Here is a 16,352-nt window from a genome sequence, read left to right on the forward strand (position 1 = left end):
ATCAGTCAGTCAATCAGTTCTTACATGGCACTGGATGGCCCTTGGGGCCTCAACTCAATGATTCAATCAATTGATCAATTGTTGATTCGTTCTTACATGGCAAGGGGTTGGACTGCATTGCCACTGGGGTCTCAACCCTATAATTCAATCCATCAATCAGTTTTTGCATGGCAGAGGGTTTATCTGGATGCTGTTGTGGCCTCAACCCTATGAGTTAATCGACTGATCAATTCTTTCATGGCAGAGGGTTAGACTGGATGGCCCTTGGGGTCTCAATCCTATGAGTCAATCGGTCGATCGGTTCATACATGGAAGGGTTGGACTGGCTGGTGATTGGAGACTCAACTCTATAATTCAATCGATCAGTCAGTTCTTACATGGCAGTGGGCTAGACTGGATGGCTCTTGGGGTCTCAACCCTATGAGTCAATCAGTTGATCAATCCGTCAATCAAACAGTTCTTATCTGGCAGAGGGTTGGTCTGGATGCCATTGTGGTCTCAACCCTATGAGTTAATCCACCGATCGATTCTTACATGGCAGAGGGTTGGATTGGCTGGTCTTTGGGGTCTCAACCCTATAAGTCAATCAATTGATCGATCAATCAATCAATCAGTTTTTACCTGGCAGAAGGTTGGTCTGGATGCTGTTGTGGTCTCAACACTATGATTCAATCAACTCAATCAATCAATCGGTTCTTACATGGCAGTGGGCTGGACTGGATGGCCATTGGGGTCTCAACCCCATAATTCAATCAATTGATCAATTGACCAGTCAATCAGTTCTTACATGGCAGTGGGTTGGAGTGGCTGACCATTGAAGTCTCAACTCTATAATTCAATTGATCAATCGGTTCTTACATGGCAATTGGCTGGACTGGATGGCCCTTGGGGTCTCAATCCCATAATTCAATCAATTGATCAGTTGACCAATCAATCAGTTCTTACATGGCAGTGGGTTGGAGTGGCTGACCATTGAAGTCTCAACTCTATAATTCAATTGATCAATCAATCAATCAATCAATCAATCGGTTCTTACATGGCAATGGGCTGGACTGGATGGCCCTTGGGGTCTCAATCCCATAATTCAATCAATTGATCAATTACCAGTCAATCAGTTATTACATGGCAGTGGGTTGGAGTGGCTGACCATTGGAGTCTCAACTCTATAATTCAATTGATCAATTGGTTCTTACATGGCAGTGGGCTGGACTGGATGGCCCTTGGGGTCTCAATCCCATAATTCAATCAATTGATTGATTGACCAATCAATCAATCAGTTCTTACATGGCAGTGAGCTGGACTGGCTGGCCATTGCAGTCTCAACTCTATAATTCAACCGATCAATCAGTTCTTACATGCAGGTGGTTGGACTGGATGATTCTTGGGGTCTCAACCTCATAATTCAATCACTCAATCAATCACTCAATCAATCACTCAATCAATCAATCACTCAATCAATCAATCAATCAATCAACCAGTTCTTACACAACAGGTGGTTGGACTGGATCGTCCTGCTTATGATTCAATCAAGAGGATGGGAAAAGCAACAGTAGCCCTTGAGGAAGCGAAGAAAATAAGCTGCCCCGTTCGTTGTAAACAAAGGTTTATTGGAAGGGAGATAATCTTTGTTTTCTCCAGATTGATACAGAGAGGTTTTGTACTGCTGTCGCATGCAGGAGAGACGCGCATATTTAAAAGATGAGGAGTCCTGGGGGTTTCTTTTGGGGGCGCACAGGTCACGAGCAAATGGACGTCACACCCGCCCGGCTCCTGACCTCCGGGGCCCCATGCTTCCCGCACCCTATTTACAGTGTGCTTATTTCAGTCCCCCCTTTTGACGGGAGAGAAGGGGCAACGCCGCCCCGGGGAATAGTTTCTTGGAGGGAAGAATCCGATTTGGGAGATGGGAGCCGGTATGGATTCAACCAGTACAGGTTCGTCTCTCCAGATCTTACTGCCTTTCTCCCGATTCCCAACCTCCTCCCCTAAGTGCATTTATGGGGCAACACACATCCATCAAATCTCTCTTTCTCTGCCCCCCACAAGCAGAACAACACAAAAGATCACCCGGATCGGATCAATTCCCAATACGTTCCGGTTCCCGGAGCATGGAAAAGTGACGAGTCCCAGTCTTGGCTCCCTTTCCTGTTCCAAATCCAAGTGTTTTACCTATATCAGGCCGATATTATAATACACTAACCTTCTTTGGGTCACTTTTCCTCCCCCTTTCCCCTTCCCTGCCAAAATGGTGTGAGATCTGGAATCAAAACAGGACTCACCTCACACCCGAAGGCTAGCACCACTTAAGCAAATTCTTAATCCAGGAAAGAAACGGCAGACTTGGATAAGGTGCTATGTTGTGTCTTGGATACGGAGCGTCTCAGGGTGAGAAACCTCACTCGAAAGGGAAAGAAATTAGTATGGGACGGAAGAAGGAAAACTGGTCTTTGATTCGTTTTTTCCCTTTCATGATTGGTAAACACCGGGTGGTTCTAGCGAAACCAAACCCAAACAAAGCAAAGGGGGAAAGAGAGAAAGCAAGAGGTTGGCTGGTAGAGAATATGTTGTTTTTCTGCACCAGAGTTTAGAATATCTTTCACAATTTCCCTCCTGAGTTGATGCTGTACCTCCTTCTGCAATTTCCCCAATGAGCCGATGACATACCTCCTTCCGCAACTTCCCTATTGAGCCGATGAAGTACCTCCTTCCGCAATTTCCCTACTGAGCTGATGATGTACCTCATTCCGCAATTTCTCTATTAAGCCAGTGACATACCCCCTTTCGCAACTTCCCTGGTGAGCAGACGCTTCCAATTGTGATCTTCTCTACACCCTCCTCTTTTTTGTGGCATCCCAAAGTGACAGTATCAAGCCTATCAGAAGAGGCAGAGCAAATGGGGCAACGTCCAAGCCTGACCTGCTCACCCGTCCTCTCGCCCGCCCGCCGTGTGTCCGGAAGTGCCATGAAAAGAAAAGTTCAACAAGGAAGCGCCAGGATGAAAATCCCCCCCAAACTTACACACACACTCACGCGCGCACACTCACACACACACACGAGAGAGAGAACAGTCCCCCCCCTTTGCTTTGCTTTTTTTTGTTGCCTCAAATGAAGCTTCCGGGATGATTGCCCCTCTCCTTTAGGGGCGCGCACAGGTCCGACTCCCTCTCTGTTCCTCCCCGCGTAGGAACCAGGGTCCTTCCGTGGTTGTGTTGTTCCCCCCGTTTTGCCACGAAATCCCACCCCCTCATGGTAAAGAGGGAGGCCACCAAGCCAAGCTATGCCCCCCCGGGGGCGGGCTCCCCTATTTGACGGAGGAGGCAGTCCGCTCCATCCCGCCATATTTCAGCAAGTGGCTCAAGTCTGTGAGGGTGTGGTGAGGCCCCAATGTGGGCGCCCGCTGGTGCTGTGGATGTGCCCGGGCCCCATGGGGTCCTTCCCCGCTGTTGAATGTGTGGTTCCTCTTCAGGTGTGCGATGTTCGCCTTGGCGATGTTGTCGCCGTTCGAGTTGGGCTTGTCAGGGTCCCACGGAGCCGAGTCCCCTGTCTCCCCGCTGGGGGCCGAGACCACCCGCCGCCGGTCGGGGCTGTCATGGGGCGTGATGGGCATCTCACCGCCACCGTAAGAGCTCCGGGTCCCAGAGGGCCGGTGGGAAGGGGGGAGCTGCTGCAGCTGCGGCGACGGAACCCCATGGGGCCTCTCTTTGCTGCTGCCGAGGCTCCCACTGCCGATTGGGAGGTAGCGCATATCCACCGTCTCACCCTCCAGTTCTTGGTCCATCAACATGGAGTGGCATGAAATGGGCAAAACGCGCCCGGCACTGATGTGGTGCGGGGCTGCAGGGCTGTGGCCAGTATGGAGGAGGATCACAGATGATGGCGGGTCGCCACCTCGCAAGGAGGCGTTGATAAGATTGTGGCTGTACTCCCAGCTGCACGGTTTCGGGCACCGCTTCTGCTGCAACGGGGTCTGCTCCGGTGTGGGCAACACCCCCGAATCCAAGTCGTGTTGGCTGACCTTGATGAGCCCCTTGGGCCAGCCGTTCTGCATCAGCGGTGCTAAAAGATTCTCTGGTTGGCCGCGGGACCTCCGCTCGCCCATCCGGCTGACGCTGACCACCGATTCACTGTGGGACAGGATGTTCTCCTTGTCCTTGCGGCGGGCCAGCTCTTTCCGGTCACGATGGCCGATGAACCAGCACACACTGAAGCCTGAGATCACGGCACCAATCACAAAGGCGGCCACGGAAGAGATCACCAAGAGGTTGACTGACACCAGGCCGTCCGGCTCATCCACAAAGCTTTCGGTCACCAGACCTAGGTGGTGGAAAGGAAGAGGGTCAACACTGAGAGATTGCACTGATGACAGAAGAAATGCCAGTTGCTTCATAATAATGATAATAACAATAACAACAACAATAAGGCTGGTCAACATTGCGAGATTGCATTGATGACAGAAGGAAAGCCAGTTGCTTCGTAATGATGTTGATGATAGTAGTAGTAGTAGTAGTAGTAGTAATACTACTACTACTACTACTACTACTACTAATAATAATCTATATAAATTAAAATGTAATGTTCGTTTGTGCTATTCACAGAACTTGAAAACCACTGGGGGAATTGACACCAAATTTGGACACGATACACCTAACAACCCAATGTATGTCCTTCACTCAAAACCCCCCCAAAGAAACAGCAGAAACCCCAAAAATCCACACAAGGGAAGAGCTGCCATTACAGCATTTGAGAGCCAAGCGCGTGTGCACGCATGGCCATATAAACAGAACTGGCACAGCAGGCAGCACCGAGCTTCCTCCCTCACCGCGGCAGGGAGCTTCCTCCCTCACGGCAGCATACTCGGGAGCCTATCCCGCACGCATGGCCACACACATACACACAACTTCGCCTTCCCCTTGCCCTTTGCCTTTTCTTTTAAAGGTGAGGCAAGCAGGCGAAAAAGAGGCATTTCGCCCTGACGGTTGTGTGTGAGTGAGAGGAAGGAAGGAATCTCCCCGCAAGGCTTGCAAGCCCTCCTCCTTTCTCCCTTCGGGCAGCTTCCTCTCCTTCTCATTCCTCCTTCTCCTGACTCTTTCCTTCTGTCTCTTGCTCCTTCCCCTTGAACTTCCCAGGCGATCTCCATGGTGCCATGACCCCTTCCTCTTCACCTTCCTCCTTGCATGCTGTGGCAACGGAGGAAAGAGAGAAAGGAAGAAGGGAGGAAAGAAAGAAGGAAGCATGGGAAAGAGGGGAGAGCGCGCCTTGCACAGCCTGCGTGGTAGAGAGGTAGAGAGAGGTAGAGAGAGAGAGGTAGAGAGAGAGGTAGTGAGAGAGAGGTAAAGAGGTAGAGAGAGGTAGAGAGAGAGAGCTAGAGAGAGAGGGGGGTAGAGAGAGAGGTAGAGAGAGAGAGCTAGAGAGAGAGGAGGGTAGAGAGAGAGGTAGAGAGAGAGAGAGGTAGAGAGAGAGAGGTAGAGAGAGAGGGGTAGAGAGAGAGGTAGAGAGAGAGAGAGAGGTAGAGAGAGAGAGAGGTAGAGAGAGAGAGAGAGAGAGAGAGAAACGGGATTGTCCATAGACACCTCCAAAGTCATGTGGCCACTGGCATGACTGCATGGAGCGCCCTTACCTTCCTGCCAGAGTGGTACCTATTGCTCTACTCACATTTGCATGTTTTTGAACTGCTATATGAATTGAAAATCATTCTATCTATCTATCTTTTACAACTTGGCAACATACACATGTTGGCAGAGCAACAGTGAACTCCAGCAGAGCCACTTCTTTCCTGCGTGACTGTGTGTATTTGAGAGGAGAGTTGAGGAAATATAGTAAAACTAACATCCATGTAGGTATTCTCCACAACTTCCTTTCAACATAGACATTGCCATATTATCCACACCCATATGTGTATGCGTGTGTGTGTGCATGCACTATATCTCCCCCCAAAGAAAGGAGACAAAGAGGGAGGGAAGGTTGGCCACAGCAACGCGTGGCGGGTACAGCTAGTAATAATAATACAGCTAGTCAACATTGCAAGATTGCATTGATAACAGAAGGGAAGCCAGTTGCATTATCATCATAATCATGGTGGGTGTCTGAGCATCTGAACACGGAACCTCCTCTGAGACTTGGCCCAAGGATGGATGCATACCTTCGCAGTCTCCAAGGTGCGAGGTCCTTCCTCCGCGAATGTCTTGCTCAAATGCCGCCCTGCGAACAGAGGGAGGTGGTAAAGAAGAGTCAAAAGAATCTGCATTCAAGAAAGGGAGAAAATGACACAATCACTGATGCCAATTAGAAAGTTGTAGTTGTCATTGTTTGGAAGGTCACCAGCACAGTGTGCGAAGGACATTGCGAAACTACAATTCCCAAAATGCCATCGCATTGAGCCATGGCAGTCAAGGTAGTGTCAAGCTAATTCCTTGATGTACCATGTTCCGTCAAACCTGTGGTATTGCACCCCAAACTCCTTTTGCAGAAATTGAAGTGAGCTGAAGGCAAAAGAGGGGAAAGGAAACTGGGACGCTCTAATAGCCATTGAGAAAAGATGGACAGCAGAGGACTAATGGGATTTGTTCCCCGAAAGAAGAGGCATAGTGGATCAGAGAAAAAGAGCCAGCATTCGAAATATGAGAATTTAAGAGAGTATCATTGCTACAACATACCTGGGATGGCGTTCGAGGAAAATACAAGTCCCTTCCGGGGTCCAACCGCAGTAGGGATCGCGGCTGCCCAAACAGTTCCTGAAAGGCAGTAAAACAAAGGAATGCAGGAAACAGTATTTTTTGCAAGAGTTTTTTTTTGTGTGTCAGGGTTTTTTTTGTCTCAGGATTTTCTGAGAGGGACTTACTTCATGCACCCTGAATGCTGGTGGCACCTGGCCACGGGGGCCCGGACCACGCAGGAAGGGAAGGCCAAGAGCAGAGAGCCAGAGGCTTTGTCCAGCTCCATGGCCAGCAATCGCCGCTCGTATCCGCCGTCCTTGCCGCACCTGCAAGACAAGAGCAAGCCAGAAAGGCAAGTGAGACACTCTTGTGTATAACAAAGTAACACAGTTTATTTATAACTTCTGGCTCCAACGCTTGTGGTTACATTTGTGTTTTGTTGCAATCTTGAGGCTTACAGTCAGTATCATTTACTTGGTTTACTTTTCTTAATAAACTTTCAATGTTTCACATTCACAAACATGTTACTTGCTTTACAGACTCTTGGCTGAATTATATTCTGACTCAGGCAACACTAGCCTTCTTTATGTTTCTTAAAACTCGAGCTCTATTTAACTAACTGCTTCTCTATATCAGAAGTCTTTAACACATCTTCATAACTGCTTATTTCTAACAAACACTCAAAACCAACTCTCCTCTTCACATAGAGATTCCTCACTGTCATTTTCAAACTCTCTCACTCTAACTGCCTCTTTCAGAACCTTGTCTCTGCCCCTCTTGAAAGTTCAGCTCTCTCTCTCCAACTGTCATGTTGGGCCTAGCAGCCTTTTCAAATCCTGGGCCTACGCTAATCTGCATATGACCAATCGGCTTCACATATGCAAATGAATCCTATCTCTGCTGTTGCTACCCTGTCTGTACTTATTCTTCCCTATCTGCCATATGTAAACATAGAACTATAAACCAAAACTTTAATATAGAGTAGCAATTTCACTACAGTAAGCAATGGTTGGGGCCAAGGTCTGGAAACTACAAATCCCTCTGAGGATGTTCAGCTTTGGAGGAAAGAAGGTTCACATGAAAGCTGTGCTTAAATCTTGGAAAGGAGGTCACAAGTCTAAATAACTAGGAATGTGCAATCCATTAAAAATGGTTCAAAAGTCTTTACAAAACTGGGGAGGGGCCTGGTGCTTTGTTTTGAAAGTGTTTCTAAAGTATACTTAGTGGAAATTTTGTTACTATTTCGTTACAGTAATGGTGCATGCGCATAATTAAATTACTATAATAATAATAACAAAAAAACTTTATTTGTACCCCGCTACCATCTCCCCAAGGGACTCGGTGCAGCTTACATGAGGCTGAGCCCAGAATACAACAATAAACAATAGCAACAGTAATACAAAACAATAAATAAACTCATAAGCAGAAAATAAGCAATAAACATTAACAATAACAATAACAATATCATTGGGGAAACTTCAGAAGCTCCTATCTCAAGTATGACACATTTACCACTCTTAGTCCACTAAATTTAAGAACATTTCACTTATCCATTGATTTTTGGTGAGGGACAAACTTCTCTCTTCGCTACCCTGATTAGTGTTTGCTGATGAATCTGGGAAATGTAATTTAGGTCAGAGCCTTTTGAATTCTTTTGCATAGGGCTCCTCCCTTCCCAATCTATATTTCCCAGAGTTCTGTGCTGTTCCCAGCAAACATTGTTGCCCTCTCCTGTTGATTTACAGAGGAAAGGCAAGGCATTAAGGCAGCCTTTTTGGCCTTGCTTTTTGAGCTTTGCTTCCTTGCCCTGAATATGAAACTGACTGGTAGCCTTCCGAGATTTACAAAACTAAAACGAAAAAGTATGAGGTAAGTTTCGGTTTCTTAATTTTTGGTGCGGACCATGACTGCGTGTCGGATATTGCATCGTAAGTACGGATCATACGAAACTAATCCGACTTACGATGCTTTCCGATTTTTTTGCACATGCCTAATGTTCAGCTTTGGAGGAGAGATGTTTCATATGAGAACCATGCTTAAATCTTCGAAATTAGGTCACAAGTCACAAGTCTAGAGAATATGATATACAGAGCCATGGATTAGGAACATTAGGAACATTAAGACGGACTTCTTAATGTGAAGAGCCGCCTGATGGCAGTATATGCTGCTTGGTCTAGTAGATGAAAGGAGATGTAGTCTGACATACCTGGGTGCCAGACATTAGGCTACAACACCCATGACCCTCAATGGGCACACTGGCCACAGATGATAGGAGCTACAGTCTAACTTGTATAGGCTGGAGAACAATTTATGAAGAAGACAAGTCTCCTGCCAAGGGGTTTCACAGATATGCGGTTCTACAACTCCAATCATCCTCAATTGGATAAGGATAATGGGTCTTGTAGTCCAAAGCATCTGGAAAATACATCAGGGAGGTCAGGTGGGGTCTCCTTCTTTTCAAATCTGAAATTGAATGGCCATCTGTCAGGCGGGCTTGGATGGTGTCTTCTTGAATGCCAGAAAGAGGTTGGGCTAGATGGCCATCTGTTGGGATGGTGCTTTCCTTAATGACAGAAGGGGGTTGGACTAGAAGGCCATCTGTTGGGAGGGATTGGATGGCACCTTCCTTAATGGCAGAAGGGGGTTGGGCTGGATGGCTATCTGTCAGGAGGGATTGGGTGGTGCCTTCCTGCCTGGAGGAAAGAGATTGGGCTGGGTGGCCTTTGGGGGTCTTTCCCAACTCTAGGATTCTATGTTTGCCCGACTATGGCTGTTTGTTTGTTTATTTATTTATTTGCCACACATTTATGGTAAAAAGTGTGTGGCAGCCAGATTACTAACAGAAGCAGGGTGCAGGGAGCATACTACTCCTCTGTTGCGCCAGCTCCACTAGCTGCCAATTAGCTTCCGAGCACAATTCAAAGTGCTGGTGTTAACCTATAAATCCCTAAACGACTCCGGCCCAGTTTACCTGTCCGAACGGATTCTCCCCTATGAACCATAAAGATTGTTAAGATCTTCTGGAGGGGCCCTGCTCTCAGTCCCACCATCCTTGCAATCGTGTCTGGTGGGGACGAGGGACACGGCCTTCTCGGTGTTGGCCCCTCGGCTCTGGAACTCTCTCCCACTGGAGATTAGAACTGCCCCTTCTCTCCTGACTTTTAGAAAACAGGCTCTGGAAACTGGCATTTGACGAGTGAGTCAATAACTCGTGACTACACGGACGGATGGTGATGAACTACGATTTCATTTTGACGACTTGGCCTATGTAATTATATGATTGTATTTTAGTATTTTAATGTTTTAGTGTATGTGATGTTTTTAAACGATTGTCTGTGATACTGTTGTTGTGAACCGGCCTGAGTCCCTCTGCGGACGTGAGAAGTTCTAAATAAATAAATAAAATAAATTTATCCCGCCCTTTTCAGCCCGAAGGCGACTCAGGGCGGCGTACAGACTGGCAACAATTAGGTGCCGAACACACATAAATACATCATTTAAAACAGGTTAAATAACATAATGAAATTCATATAAAAAACAATTTAAAGCTATAAAAATCAATTACTTCCAGGTTTAAATCCATGTCCATTTGCATCGTTAAGCCGTTCCATATTTGTTCACAATACTGAGTTTATTTGGTTACAATGAGGTTCCAAAAGCTTGCTCAAAGAGCCAGGTTTTTACTCTTTTCCTAAAGGTCAAGAGTTGCCCGACTCCCTCTTCTCTCCGCTTACCGCTCGCTTGGGTACGTCTCAAACTCCTCCAGCAGCATGCTGTGGCTACCGGCCTTCGCTGCAACTGAGCTGAGGCTGAGGTTGGTACGGACGAGGAACTTGAGGACGGTACCTGCGTCGGAGGCCAAGAAGACTACCGTGTGGTTCCGGCCAGGACCGGCGGCTGGGTCGACCACAATCTTCCGAAGTTGATACCTAGGAAATGGGAAAGGACTAAAATGAGAAAGATCTAAAATGAGAAACACAGACAACAAACAATCAAGTACCAGTTAACACCTCCCAAACAAAGGATGGTTCTAGGCAACAACACTGCAAGGCTACTCAATGCTAATCAAGGTGGCCAATTGCAACATTCACACTTGCTTCAAACAAACAAGAGTTCTTTCTCCCACCCTGGACATTATTTCACAGATATATATATATATACACCCCACTAGCCTCTGGCTAGCTCAATACCATTCCAAGAATATAATTCTGTTTTTGGTGAATGTCTCTCTCTCAGGGCAATGCTTCCGGCAGCTCAGGAAAACCAGGAAAACAGCTTTCCCCCGGCTTAATTTCCCTGGCCCCGCCACCAAGATGTCCTGGTGCTAATTAAATCTGCCTTAATTGCTGTTTTATGTGAAATTAATCAAGCGTAGTTTCCTGGCGCCTCTCAAGCCAGAAAGGCACATTCGACGACCCAGGAGGGACGTTTCAGGCCAGTGTCTGCTCTTCCGAAAGAATGAATAGATTTCCAAGTGGAAACTTTGGGGTTTTCGGCACCAATGTTTGCCAAAGTATATTGAAGTATTAAAGAGCTCCAGCCTACCCATCAACATATTTGTATTCTTTTAAAAAGTTGGTGCCTCTAGCTAGCTCTATATTATATTTTTAATACCAATTATATCTATACACATAATAAAAGTGAAAATATGTTTGCATGTGTGTGGCTGGGGCGTCCACTTCCACAGACAAGCTTCCACTTCCACAAATCGCTATATCTCCCTGCTCAGGAGTCACCAATGGCCCTCCCTCCAGTGACATTATAGGTTATAGTGAGTGCCATGAACATGTCCAAGAGCCCTTCCAATGTCCTCCACAAACACCACACTGCCCACCACACAAGTGAAAGCTTTCCTACACTGCCAATTTCATCCTAGATTTTACTTATCCACGGCTTTTCAAAGGTTTTATAAACAACATTTTAAAAATGAGCTATCTACTTGAATTTTATATACAATATACAAAATATCCAGGGCATCAATCCCCAGAAGTTTCAGAAAGATTCACACATCAAGCACGTTTGGCGGGGACAAGAGACAGGGCCTTCTCAGTGGTGGCCCCTCGGCTATGGAACGCCCTCCCTAGGGAGATCAGATCTGCTCCCTCCCTCCTGACGTTTCGGAGGCAAGTTAAAACGTGGCTATTCGAGCAAGCATTTACAAATACAGAGTAGCTAATATAGGAAATCGAATGATCTGACAATGGAATTGGACAAAGCTTGAGAATAATGAGACGCTGATGATATTGTTTTTATTGCTTTTGATGTCTTATACTGTTTAATGTTTTTTACCTATATTATGCTTTATGTATACTGATTTGTTGGAAACCGCCTTGAGTCGCCAACTGGCTGAGAAAGGCAGTATACAAATACAGTAAATAAATAAGTAAAATAAATTCAATCATTTCATTTATTATTATTAGACTGACTCTAAACGGCTGGCTGCTGCAGCCCTCATTGGGGCTTTCTAAGGCTGAGTGAGAACTTGGAAATGTAGTTTAGGGCAGGGCCTTTTGCATTCTCTGCCGCAGGGGGCCTTCTCTTCCCAAACTACATTTCCCAGAATGCTGTGTTCTCAGTCTCCCGCCCATTAACTTCGCTAGTCCTGCCCCCAGTGCCTTCCTTATGGCGATGGGGCCAAAGAAAAAGGACTGGTTTTTAACGTACTTTTCTTGGCTTTACCAAAATTGCTTAATGAAATAAAACTGACCTTGGGAAGCACCCAAATGTTACAGAATCATAAAGATAATGATTGGTGAGGGTTTCCCCCCTCACCTTTCCTGAATGTTTTTAATATTGATTTGTATGCATGAATTTGACAAATTTGATCTGAAACACGAATTAAAAATGAAATTATGCACAAGCCTAATAGAGCTAATCCAGATACTGTAGGCTTTATTTCAGAGGAAAAAGCTGGCCAAACCCCCTCCGAGTCTTCTCTGTCTAAGAAAACCCATTACATTGATAACCCATTACATTGATAAGTTAGCCATTGACTTGAAGGCCCTTGGATATAACTGAGCCTTGAACCCTAGTAGTGGCTTCTCCACTTTGCTCACCAGTTCATGGTTCCAGGGCCAGAGAAGCAGATGGCGGAAACAGAAGAACAGCCTGCCTCGGGGAGCATGCTTGCTCCATCCATGTTCAACATTTACACAAATGACCAGCCACTGCCAGAAGGGACAGAGAGTTTCATCTACGCTGATGATCGTGCCATTACTGCTCAAGCAGGGAGCTTTGAGATGGTAGAACAGAAGCTCTCCGAAGCTCTATGTGCTCTTACTGCCTATTACAGGGAAAACCAGCTGATCCTTAACCCATCTAAAACACAGACATGTGCTTTTCATCTCAAGAACAGACAAGTATCCTGAGCTCTGAGGATCACCTGGGAAGGAATCCCACTGGAGCATTGCAGCACACCCAAATACCTGGGAGTCACCCTGGACCATGCTCTGACCTACAAGAAGCACTGCCTGAATATCAAGCAAAAAGTTGGCGCTAGAAACAATATCATACGAAAGCTGACTGGCACAACCTGGGGATCACAACCAGACACAGTGAAGACATCTGCCCTTGCGCTATGCTACTCAGCTGCTGAGTATGCATGCCCAGTGTGGAGCGCATCTCACCACGCTAAAACAGTAGATGTGGTTCTTAATGAGACATGCCACATTATCACGGGGTGTCTGCGCCCTACACCACTGGAGAAATTACACTGTTTAGCCAGTATTGCACCAACTGACATCCGCCAGGAAGTAGCAGCCAATAGTGAAAGGACCAAGGCAGTGACATCTCCAGCTCATTCCCTGTTTGGGTATCAGCTAGCGTGTCAATGACTTAAATCAATAGCTTTCTAAGATCTACAGAGACACTCACTGGAACACCTCAGCAAGCGAGAGTCCAAAAGTGGCAGGCTCAAACCCAGAACCTCAATCAATGGCTGGTACCAAATGAGAGACTCCCCCCCCTGGGAACACAGAGGACTGGGCGACTTGGAAGGCGCTGAACAGACTGCGCTCTGGCACCACGAGATGCAGAGCCAACCTTAAGAAATGGGACTACAAAGTGGAATCCACGACATGCGAGTGTGGAGAAGAGCAAACCACAGGCCACCTGCTGCAATGCAACCTGAGCCCTGCCACATGCACAATGGAGGACCTCCTTGCGGCAACACCAGAGGCACTCCAAGTGGCCAGATACTGGTCAAAGAACATTTAATAGAATACCAAGCTTGCAAACTTTGTGTTTTGTCTGTTTGTTTGTTTAGTTAAAATGTAATACAAATGTCTGGTTGCTCCTGACACAATAAATAAATAAATACCGGGTCATGGTCCGGACGATCCAGGGCACGTTACCCAGAGATGGCACCGATTCGTCCATCAGCGGGTGCGTCTTGACGAAGTTGAGGATCTCATCTGGGAGGAAGCTAGAGGAGTTGTAGCGCATCCCCGGCGCCGTGCAGCAGCCCGGTCTGGAAGGCAAGAAAAGACAGAGCATTGGAAGGCGATTAAGAAGACGGCAAACTTCAGAGGACACCTTTCGCAATCCCCTCCATCCCGGTTCATCGATAACCTTATTCCTCCACCTATCCTTTCCCCATAACATTCTTCTTCCCATTACAAGAAGAAAAGAAACCCAAATCAAATGCTTCGTTCAGCAAAGGACAAGAGGGATCCTCTCGCTTCTGCAGGAGTCTACCGTATACCATGCAGCTGTGGACAAGTCTACATAGGGCCCACCAAACGCAGCGCCCAGACACGAATCAAGGAACATGAAAGGCACTGCAGACTGCTTCAACCAGAGAAGTCAGCCATAGCAGAGCACCTAAAGAACCAACCTGGACTCAGCATATTATTCGAGAACACAGAAATGCTGGACCACTCCAACAACCACCATGTCAGACTACACAGAGAAGCCACTGAAATCCACAAGCATGTGGACAATTTCAAAAGAAAGGAGGAAAAAATGAAAATGAACAAAATCTGGCTACCAGTATTAAAAAAAACTCCAAAATTAGAACAGCACAACAACAGAGAGGAAACAAACAAGGACATCTAATCACCTCTCAACAAAAGATTGCTCCAGGCACTGCCAGACAATCAAATGCTAATCAAGGTGGTCAGTTGAAACATTCACACCTAGCTCCAGCAGACAAGAGTCCTTTGTCTCACCCAGGTCATTCCACAGATATATAAACCCCTTTTCCTAGTTCCAACAGACCTCACTACCTCTGAGGATGCTTGCCACAGATGCAGGCGAAACGTCAGGAGAAATGCCTCTAGAACATGGCCATATAGCCCGAAAAAACCTACAACAACCCAGTGATTCCAGCCATGAAAGCCTTCGACAATACAATAAATTATTGTTGTATCAGTCATTGAATGTTTCTCCTGAGTCCCCTCTAGGAGAAAGGGCAGAATACAAATAAAATTTATTATTATTTGTCCCAAGATTCCATACTGTTGAGCTCTGATGTCAATCTGCATTAATTTGACAGTGCAGATGCACCCAAAGCTGGGCTGCACACAGAGCAACAATCTGATGTTTGAAAGCACTGCTGCTGCTCTTTGGCTCACCGTGGTTTGGGTACCAACTCCTCCGGCACTGGGGTCCAAATCGATTCGGGAGATTTCTGCTCCCGGAAACGGCCATCAAAGGCAGAGGCGATTTGGGTCATGTCGAAAGCGCAGACAGCCGAGCCAGGAATGCTGTGGAAGGAGAGAACAAAGTAGCGATTGTTTTTCGGAAACGAGACAGCACTGAGGACAACGGGATTGGTGGGGACCAGTGCTGGTGTAACAACAATTTGTATGAAAGGGAGCTTAGTAGACCACCAACAATGTGAGTCAACTTTTCCCATGTTTTTATGATCGAATCAATTAGGAAATGATATTGATAACCCAGGAATAAAAGTCGTGTTATATAACGTAATAGGACACAATGGAGAAACGGAGCTCTGACCTGTTTGCCGGGGTGGAAAAGACTGCCAGGACCACGGGCCTCCCGTCAATCTCCAAGATGTCAGTGACTGATTGGATGACGTTGAAGTAGAAGTGGGAATCCCCTGGCACCGAGCAGTTGAGCCGGGCCTTGAGGAAGGAGGTCCACTGCTTCTCCAGCACCCGCTGTGAGCCGCCCATGTCATTCTTGCAAACCCGCGCCACTCGAGAGACCACGACCTGAGCGGGAAGAACAATACGGATAATAAAATATTATTAATAATAATAATATTTAGGCTGGATGGTCATCTGTCGGGGAGCTTTGATTGTGCTTTTCCTGAATAATGACAGAAGGGGGTTGCACTAGATGGCGCATGTGGTCTCTTCCAACTCTATCATCATCATCATCATCATCATCATCATCAATATTCTAAGAGTCAATACCTGAGATGATCTCAGATGCTGAATCTTCTTAATTGATGTTGCTAAACGTAAGCAGCCTTGTGTTGACTTCTCTCTTAACGTAAGGAACCTTGTAAACATTTCCTTAACTTAAAGAGCCATTATCTCCGATAATGTAAACAGAGATAATTGCCTTTAGAGTTAATCCAGTTACTGGGCAGCAAATGTTGACAGGTGTAAACATTTCTCTTATCACTGTCACAGTTCTTATAATAGTTTACTATGGCAGGCCAACCATTTCAGTTCTCATTCAGGTTTCTAACTGGACCAACTCACAGGTAGTATACAACCCCGCTGTTGA

The 16,352-nt window shown here is 46.5% G+C and overlaps 1 protein-coding gene across 5 annotated transcripts in view; it reads right to left on the bottom strand.

Moving 5' to 3' along the window:
* Positions 1–1,586: 1,586 nt before the first annotated feature.
* Positions 1,587–16,352, bottom strand: part of SEMA6B (semaphorin 6B) — a 108,805-nt gene continuing 94,039 nt past the window's right edge. For 4 of the 5 annotated variants that reach the window (XM_060784936.2, XM_067473488.1, XM_067473489.1 and 1 more), the window contains exons 10-17: positions 15,612–15,829; positions 15,227–15,358; positions 13,972–14,121; positions 10,388–10,600; positions 6,839–6,979; positions 6,654–6,731; positions 6,140–6,198; positions 1,587–4,314 (exon numbers count right to left, since the gene is read on the bottom strand). In XM_060784936.2, coding sequence (XP_060640919.2) covers positions 3,302–4,314; positions 6,140–6,198; positions 6,654–6,731; positions 6,839–6,979; positions 10,388–10,600; positions 13,972–14,121; positions 15,227–15,358; positions 15,612–15,829 — 2,004 coding nt within the window. In that variant the 3' untranslated portion in view covers positions 1,587–3,301. The remainder of the gene's footprint in view (positions 4,315–6,139; positions 6,199–6,653; positions 6,732–6,838; positions 6,980–10,387; positions 10,601–13,971; positions 14,122–15,226; positions 15,359–15,611; positions 15,830–16,352) is intronic. The other variant, XM_060784937.2, reaches the window with a different exon arrangement.

This window comes from Anolis sagrei, chromosome X, assembly GCF_037176765.1.
Source record: "Anolis sagrei isolate rAnoSag1 chromosome X, rAnoSag1.mat, whole genome shotgun sequence".
NCBI lineage: Eukaryota > Metazoa > Chordata > Lepidosauria > Squamata > Dactyloidae > Anolis > Anolis sagrei.